Genomic DNA, 10,115 nt, shown 5'->3' with positions numbered 1-10,115 from the left:
GAATTGAGATGTTTTACAAAATCATTTCTATCTATATTTATTTTATAATGTCTCCAAGATAATATAAGATAATGGTATCAATACCATTTTCCTAAATAAATCTTTTATCATCATATCACTTAATACTTTTTTATTTTGTTCTACAGTAAAAATATCATGTTTCTTAGTTTTAAATAAATTTTGTTTAACATATTTTGGTTTTTTAGTTAATAAACAATTTTTAAAATCATTAAAACATAGTTTATTTTCCACTACTTGATGATAACGATAACAACAGGATGTGGTTCACCTCAAAAAAGCTTTATACATTTTCGGAACCCAAAATTAAGGTTATAAACCACCCCTGCCATAAACTACATAAATAAATAAAAAAATTAAAATGTTGATACCACATATTATAATATAATTATTTTCAAAACTCTACGAAATTTTCAAAATATTTAAACTATATATAATTAACAATTTACTATATAATTATAAGATCCATCAATAAGTCGGTTAGCTAAAAACAATAATACATTATGATAATATAAAATAACAATAATTATCAATGAAACATGATCGTAGTTCGAGTGTCTTACGTTAAACAAATATCACGGGATGCCAATTAATATCTCTGTTTATTATTTATTCAATCTGAACAGAATTTGAATTACTAAATAACCAATTGCACTGTTTGTTAGGATAAGTAGTTGTCTTATATTGATATAAAATATTCCATACAACTGAAAATGGAAGTGCTCGTGCAATCTTCGTAGTAAAAAAAACTTGATCTAAATAGAATTAAAAATAATTTAAATTTGAAATGAATCAAATGTAGTAGTATAGTTTTATATTTATACCTGACGTTTAATCCTAGGGTTTCTTTCGATTACGGATCGTTGATTTAATACAAAACTCATCCGATTTATCTGAAAATTCAAAAATTAAGTTTTAAATATTTTGAATATACTCAATAAACACAATGTTGACTATTTAAATCCCTACGAATAGATAATCACTTAATTTTCTTGATTATGTTTATACAAGATAAACATTAATGGACAATGGTTGGGGGCTACATAAAGTTGCCCCCCCCCCCCCCCACAACAATACTAAAACGGAAATTACTAGGCAGCGACTGATTCGCAAATTATTATGTGAAGTTGGCACCAAAAATGTTAAAATAACTCCCAGCTAAAGTCGAAGTTTGCTAATTCTAAAAAGTGATTTGCAAATTAATGCAAAGTATTTGCAAAATATTTGTGTAGGTTTGAAATTGATCGAACAAAGTTGGAGGCTAACTTCATTGACATAATTATAATATATCTTCGAAAGTTTAATTATTGGTACCTACGGAAAAAAATGAAATTTTAGTTTGTTTTTAATTACTGGCGTTTCTAAGTATTGATAGGAAATATAAAATAATTAATTAAAAAAGAACTTTAAGACTTTAGACTTGGATAATAAATAATATATAAATACCTCTTTTTCCGTGGCGTTCCCAATCATGTATAATATCAGAATATTAAATGCTCTCACTAATAATCTTATGACTGGCAATACAGAAAACTGGTTTCTAGGAAATAATATATGGCTGTATATTACATAAATTATATCGGAAACGTTTGCTGCAATAAATATGATGACCGGTAAACCATATATTGATTTGTTGACATCGTTCAAGCATTCTAAAACTTCCAAATACATATCTCTGAATGTACTTAAGCACGACCTTATTTCAGGAATTTGTTCATTTATCTTGTACACTATCCACTGTGTGTATAATATTAGTAGTATATATTCATAAAATACTACTAATTGACAAGTATTTAAAACCGATATAATAATCTGAAAATAAGTGATATACAGACGTCACAACTGCTTATATTGTATCCATGTACAAATACAATATAAAACACTATTTTAATATTAGGTTAAGTTAGGAATGAATTGATATATTATTAAACAAGAATATCTGTTATTCCTCCACCGATAATGTATTTAAATTTTTGTTTCATAATGGGGTAACTGTTTTTTATAGCTTTGAACAGAGAATTAACCAGGTTTTGTTGTACACGTGTAACATGGGAACAACCAAAGTGGGTATGACGTACTCTTAAAAGATGGACGGTAGTGAATTACAGAATGTCCAATGAATATGCTGTAAAGTGTAATGTGAAAACTACATATGATACAAATCTTATACTCAAGTTTTTTAACATTAATAGTGTGTCCCCCACATAGTGTGTCAACCTGGTTTGAGCAGCCGTGCAATTTGACGGCGTAAATTGTCGTCAGGTATTGCCCGCTCACGGGCGATTGCTGGTGTACGGTTACTGCCCTGGCAATGTACGGGCACTAGCTGTGCGATGACAGTGGACTGTATAAAAATATAAAAGGTGGGAACGGAAAAAATATATAGGAATGTGAGAACCTTACAAAACAATAATAATTAGATAAAGAAATAATTATAACACCAAATGTTGATGGTAAAAAAAATATATGCTATTAATTCAAATTATGTACTTATATCGTACTTTCGATAACGAACGTCGAACATAAATATTATAATATTATCACCTAACCTTTATGCAGTGGCGCTCAAATACTTTTTAGTAGATGGTGCAAACTCAAATTTTAAACACCCACCCACCGATGTCTACCTAGACACCCCCAAAAATATTATTTCCAATTAGGTTCAAAGTCAACAATATTATTTTATACATAAATCGATACATCTATGATCTATCTATATAATACATGTATATGTATATCGTATAGGTATATAATTAATTATTACATTTTAAGTTTCAACCATTAAATGCTTAGTACTAAACTGTATTTTGCAAATACATCGACCACGTCTTCATCATTATCTATGTGCACATCGGACTCGCATGATTTTATTAATAATGACTCAAGACGATCTTGTTTCATAGTGCTCCTTAACCGGTTTTTGATCATTTTTAATTTAGAAAAAGTTCTTTCAGTGGTTACACTACATACTGGTAATGTACAAGCAATACGAAGGGCCATAAATAATGTAGGGAATACACAATAGTCAATACGACATACGTTTGTAGTTGATAACAAGGAATCAGAAGTAATTCATATTTTACACCTATTTATAAACATGTATGGGGAACGGTCATACAGAATTGTGCACGAGTTTCGCCGGTGGAGCACGTTCGACCGTATTGTATCAATTGTCGTCGTCACGAGAGTAAATACGACGACACGAACGGCTCGCAAAATCGGACCAGACTAAATGTCGCGGGGGACTCGGCCGTATGATGCACGGCGAGCGGTAGGGCAAGCAGACGCGCGGGAGAGCGATAGTCGCAGCAACGAGACTTTGACTCCTGCTCGGCCAAAAACCACGTATTCCAGCCATGATAGCTTATCGGGCACCAACAAATAGTTTTAACATGCATTAGATAAATGAGTAGACTAGGATACCCAGAAAGGCACAACAGTTAAATTATCTATATTAACTGTTAATAAATAAAATTAAAAGTTAGTTATAAACTCATAAGATATTTGTAGATAATAATGTTACCATTTCTTGTGTTTTAAGATTTTCGACAATATTTAGCACTCTGACGGTTTGAGTTACAACTCCCATGACATTTCCAATAAATCCAATAATGTAAATCCAATAAATTTTTATATTTATCGGACCGACCACATTCAAGTGTATCAATTTTTCGTGAATTGTTTCAAGTTTTGTCAATACAATGGATAGTTGACTATCAAAAAGTATGCGCCAGATATGAGATACAAATTTTCCAATGTAAATTAATTCAAAACAACTGATCATTATTATAGACGTTAGTTCAGACATTTCTGGATTAATTTTCTTGGCCTATAAAATAAAGTATCATCTGTACAATTTACAATTATTACATCATATTATTATATATATATTTATTATTTGTATTTCTTCTTCGATAAAGAAAATGGGTCCACTTAACATGTTCATTAGAAGTTAGTTCTTACAATTTAAGAATTTATAAAGTGTACTCGAAAATAATATATATTAATAATAGTATAGTGACATTAAAGTGATAGTATAGTTCCGCGTCATGAATTTTCAATTTATCACTTATGTTTTATCATAACTATCAAAAAATAAATTCTAAAAAAGTTTTTACCTACCCATAGGTTGGCCTTGTACATGTTATACAAACCAGCATAAATTAATAAACATCGCCACACGTAAAACAACACTGAAGTCTTAAAATTTCCCTGGTTGAATTTTATACTGCCAAAACCACAAATCAAAAAACCTTTGTTAAATTTATTAAATACTGATCTTACATTCATTATAACATTTATTTACAAATTTTGTGAAAAAAAAAATGATAATTTAGTTAGTTTCTTAGGATTTATAGAGTGTGGCCTTAATTTATGTTAACTGAATTATAGTGATTGTTTTAAGCTTTTAATGCATCAACATTTGAGTACAATGAATTAAAAATTATTACTACGAAAAATGGTTGAAGTCAAAAACAAATATAATTTAGTTAAATGTATGCTTAATACTTAATTTATATATTATTCAATGCAATTTGTATTCTATAGTTCTGATATTTGATTATATTTGGTGAAGGTTGAACCTAAATCAACATGTAGACTTAAGTGTTATTTATAATTTATCGGTAGACACGTGAAACTATTTACTCATTAATACATTTCTAATTTCTATGTTAAATTAATAATTAAAAAATGTAATGAGGTGGCAATAATATTAAACCTTAAGTCAAACTGTTTAGGTTTATGAGAGTATTTTATAATAATTAAGAAAGTAATAGTGTATAACTAAATCTAAACTCACCAAATTATTTAACCTCTTATTCCAATCCCTTATTCAACCATGAAACAAATACACCAAATCACATCCCTACCATAAATATTTTTTTAAAACATATGAAACTACAACACAACAAAATGATACAATGGAATCTCAACGAGTTCTACAAAAACATCAACGAAATCAAATTAATCATCAATCTTCACCGGAACCACTCACCTTATAAGAGACAAATTTCAAGTCGGACGACCTATTTAAATAATTACGATCTCTTAAAAATACCTTATCAACTGCCTTAGAGCTTTTTTTTCTTATTATTATATATAATAAGATTTTCATAGCCTATGTAGACTATCTATATCTACATATTTTACAGAATCACAATTTTTTTCTTGACAATTTTAACATGCTACTAATTAAATAATAATAACACTAGTAGTGATACCTATACCTAATTAAGGTTGGTTAATATTAATGTATAGCATGAACTTAGATGATAAGGTCGGAACTCTTTGCTTATAATTTTGCACGCAATCAGAAGACATTTTAGTACTTATTTAATCCACCAATTTGATAGTGCTTCTGTTCCAACTTTCTGTTTTTTACTTATTAGTTATTACCAACTTACCATCGGGCATCGCCGCATCGGTAGTAGTAAGTTCCAAACTACGGCAGTGGTGGTGAGGACGCAAGGTGGCAAAGTGCATCAAAAAATTAAAATTGGTAACCAATTATTAATTAGGTAACTAACTAAACTAAGCTAATAATAAAAAATAAATAAATTGATGATAAATAATAATAATTATTATGAAGTTTTTACTTTGATAATTAACCATATATTTTATAATTTTAATATTTACAGTACAAGTTGGTTGAGTTTGGGTCGTTTAATATTTTTCCGATCTTGTACACAGTTAACACTACAAATAATATTCTAAAATATTACAATATATATTAAATGCAATTGTCATTAATTAACTTTATATTTATTAGAAAATACGGATTCTACAAAAACATCAATGAAATCAAATTAATCATCAATCATCACCAACCACTCACCTTATGTTTATAAGAGACTAAGGTGTGCTTCGATTTCCACATTATATAGTATATTATATTTTAGCAAATTGGATCAAGATAGTACTTTAGAGAAGTAATTTTTCAAATTTCTCAATTAATATTTAATGCTACGAGAAAAAACCACCGACAAATTACGAAAAAACGGTAAAAAGGGGAAGTTAATTTCTAACGCTTTGTTTATCACAATAGGAACAAATAGAAAATTATAATATTATGATATAAATTCAACTTACAAACCATAATAAATAATAATAATATAAAATATCCAGACTGACAAACCATCTCCGCTTAGAAACGTTTTTCTTATACAATGATATTATATCATTGAATTCAAGTTTAATACAATTCATTATACATTAACCCACTTGTAACCCACTGTAGAGGAAAGCGACATCCATTTACCCGCTTTTTTTATGGGCGGGACGATTTTCCTCCAAAAATGAGATACCGTTTTCCTCCACTGTCCATTTTCCGCCCAAAACAAAAAAAGGTTGGTTTCCATTTTCCTCCACATTATTTTCGACTAAAATTATGTCTATTTTCCTCCAATATTTTAGTCAGTGTTTTTATTATAAAAATAGAGTATGGATAGGATCACATTTTGCGCGTATCTGTTGATTAAATTCTAGTCGCGTTCTTATCGGCTAAGGAAATACGCTAGTCCAAGACGTGTCCGACAGCACACGCGGTTTATACCAGCCGATTGTAACTTTGATTAAGCCTAATAAAGATACGTACATACAACATACGGGTATATACGTATATACTTATATTGTTATATTGTGTATCATCAATAAAATTGTCACTGATTATTATGATTATACACATTGAGATAGACAGACACACGAATATACTAAATACTCGTATCAATAAGACTATATTTTTAGTAGTTTACCGTACGCCGAATAGTGCCTATAGTGTGTTTTATAGTTTAGCAAATTTTAATTTTTAAAATGTCTGAAAAAGCGACGTTTATTGAAAGTTCTCGAGGAAAACCTTTAATAATTCGTGATAGTTACAAGTATTTCTTAGCATATAAGTCAAAATCTGAATTATCACGTTGGCGATGTTGTTTAACGACTTGTCAAGCAGTTATATACACTAATAAAAATGTAGAAATAGTAGCCAATGAATTACACAAAAATGTACATAATCATTTGCCATCACCAAAAAAAGTAAATCGACAAATAGTAAAGAATGCATGTAAGCGAAAAGCAATTGACGATTTATTCTCACGACCGAAAAAGGTGATACTTAAGGAATTAGGACAAAGTTCTGCCGACTGTTCAAATTTTGATGATACCGATATTCATAAAATCAGGAAAAATATTTATGCAGCCCGTCAATCTTTGCTGCCGAACCTACCGAAAAATATTGAAGAGGTACATTTAGCAATCAACAATATGGACATTAAAACTTCTTCCGAAGAACAATTTTTACTCGTTAATGATGATACTAAAAATATGTTAATATTTTCTTGTTACCAAAACTTGAAATTTTTATGTCAATCTGAAAATATTTATTGCGATGGTACATTTACATACAGTGCTAAACATTTTAACCAAATGTTTACAATACATGGCTTTAAAAACGGACATTATATACCAGTTGTGTTTTGTCTTCTAGTTAATAAATCCACTGATTCATATGTTAATACATTTAATCATATTTTACTTAAATGTATTGAATTAAAATTGACAATAAATCCAAAATCAATCACTATTTATTTCGAGCAAGCTATTCATGATGCTGTTTCTATAGTATGGCCTGATACACTAATAGTTGGCTGTAGGTTTCACCTGACACAATCATGGTTTCAGAAAATCCAAAATCTCGGTTTAGTTCAATACTATAAAGAAAAAAACTCTGAAATTGGGTCTTGGATAAGAAACACGTTTGGACTCACATTTCTAAGTCCACAAGAAGTTTCCAAATGTTTTATTGAAGACTTTATGAGTATTATACCAAACGGTCGAAGAGTGAGTCAGTACGCTGATTATTTAACCGATACGTATATTTCAGAAAATTCTATATTTCCACCAGTTATTTGGGCAGAATCGTCTTCTTCGTTATCAAGAACCACTAATGTATGCGAGTCTTTCCACTCTCATTTCAAAGAAAACTTTTATAAAGAAAAGCCTAGTATATTTATGTGGCTTAATATTATTAAGCAAACTCAAACTAATATTTATTGTAAAATAAGAAGTATACATGTACCAAAAAAATCAAAGGATTACCTAGCAAACAAGCGTCGTGGAGCAATTGACGATGCTATTATTAAATTACAAAATGGAGAAATGTCTCGGTATGTACTATGTGCCTAATTACAAAAAGTGAAATAATTATTCATTTTATATCTTTTTTTTTTTAATTTTTTATTAGATGATATACAATCTATACACAAAGGCATAATAAGAATATGTGCTATAATAAGTTTCAACATGAAAAGGGTGAGGGAAGAAGCCATCCAGTGATCGCACTTCCTAATATTATATCTAATTTCTATTTTCTTCCAACAGGTATTTATTTGTTGCTGAGATGTCTTATAATTATAAAAAAATTTAATATTATTTACTGCAGTGACTTTACTATATTTTATATCTTTTATTTTACATATTATATTATTAACTATATTTTATATCTTTGGAGGAAAATGGACAGTGGGGGAAAACGGTATCTCGTTATTGAAGGAAATTGGCTACGGCCTTTTTTATTACGATTCAATTTTTTTATTTTTATTATTTATTTAATATTAAATTATATTAATATTAAAAACATACCATTTTGAATTCAACATCATATTTTTGATCATCAAAAATATTAATTTACGTCGTTTAATACAATCATAAGACATAAGCTACTGTGTAACTTTAAATTAATAGTTTTATTTAAATGTATTTTAATCTCACATTTTATTTTCAGTACTTTTGTTTTTGTAGTACATATTACCCAAATTATCACAAATTACTTCTGTGTTCCTTTGTGTACCATGAACTATGGTGTAACTATGTGGCTGGACATTGGGCATAGGAAGAACAGAGAGTACTAATTGTTCTTGAGGTTCTACTATCATATATACAGATAAACAATTGAATACATACCGCACAAGTACACAGTTATTATTGGGTAGACACAAATCACAATAATGTGTTATGTGAGACGTGAGTTTGATTCAATACATGCAATTAAATATATAATCAACTTACCAGCTTCATCTTGAATTCTACAGTAATCATGATCGTGATTTACAATATCTAAATAAATATATAACTTTTAGTATGTCCATAGGCGCAATTTAGGGGGGAGGGCTTGGGTGTGATGAAACGTTTGTGTATGTAGTGTAGACGGGTAATATACGTAAGACGTGTAATAAAAACATAAAATCATAGTGAATATTTTAAATTTAGTTTATTTGTAAACACCGTTCTATGGTAGCAGTGTCGAAAACACCAGTTCGTACAGCAATTCGGCGAAAACGCATCGCTGGACACATTTTCAGTGTGACAAAATATATATCAGATTATTCTATGTTATTTTTCGAGCGTTATTCGAGCGTTACCTTTTTTGCGTAACGGTAGCGCTGCTGACGTGCTGATTGGTGGAGGCTCGGTGTGACGCAACAATAGGTCGACTTGAGCTCAGGGGGCGTGGCTTCATTATGATCACGGACAACAAACGTGGTGCCGGCGAGAGTGTCACATTAGTTCATCGTTGACAACAAACGTGAACAATTAACTTAAAATATATTGATTCTTTTCCAAATTTTTCGAAAAACACCGAAAATTCTTTTGCCACTATTCACTTACAGTCTAATTTGATGTTGTTTTTAATTCAATTTGTTCATAACTTTTATAGAGGCACGGTCCTGATGCAGAGGTGCACCATATTGTACGTGGTTTATTTACGAATTAATTTATTGGAGATGTGACTATTATTTCATACGTATATAATGTGTAAAAAAAATATTAAGTAAGTCATAACAATATAATCCCAATCAAGTTTTCTTTTAAATTATCAAAATCGATGTTCAAACAACATAGTTTGCAACATTTTTAATTAAAAGCAAAATTTCAAATGGTAACGCGGCGTCTTGGATAGGCAATTTAGCTACACATCAGTCAAGGTATTTCATAATAATATTGTAATAATAATATTATCTCACAAGTATATTGTATTGTTCCATGCATTTCCACACACTTGAAATATTAATATTATGATAATGTTTTTGATTTTTTTTTCA

General features: G+C 29.5%; 1 protein-coding gene across 1 annotated transcript; it reads right to left on the bottom strand.

The window, feature by feature from the left end:
* Positions 1-623: 623 nt before the first annotated feature.
* Positions 624-3,826, bottom strand: LOC132944090 (uncharacterized). Its single transcript, XM_061013261.1, has 4 exons — positions 3,542-3,826; positions 1,465-1,830; positions 843-911; positions 624-773 (listed from the first exon to the last, which is right to left on the bottom strand). The coding sequence occupies exons 1-4, from the start codon at positions 3,824-3,826 to the stop codon at positions 624-626; spliced, it is 870 nt and encodes a 289-aa protein (XP_060869244.1).
* Positions 3,827-10,115: the final 6,289 nt, after the last annotated feature.

The sequence above is a fragment of the Metopolophium dirhodum genome, chromosome 5 (assembly GCF_019925205.1).
Source record: "Metopolophium dirhodum isolate CAU chromosome 5, ASM1992520v1, whole genome shotgun sequence".
Lineage (NCBI taxonomy): Eukaryota > Metazoa > Arthropoda > Insecta > Hemiptera > Aphididae > Metopolophium > Metopolophium dirhodum.
This window is presented reverse-complemented; position numbering and strand designations above follow the sequence as displayed.

Coding starts and splice junctions, on each gene's coding strand:
- LOC132944090 (XM_061013261.1), bottom strand. CDS start 3,826: ATGTCTGAACTAACGTCTATAATAATGATCAGTTGTTTTGAATTAATT. Junction 1,831..3,541: donor ATCTTAAAACACAAGAAATG/GTAACATTATTA, acceptor ACTTATTTTCAG/ATTATTATATCGGTTTTAAA. Junction 912..1,464: donor GGAACGCCACGGAAAAAGAG/GTATTTATATAT, acceptor TTGAATTTTCAG/ATAAATCGGATGAGTTTTGT.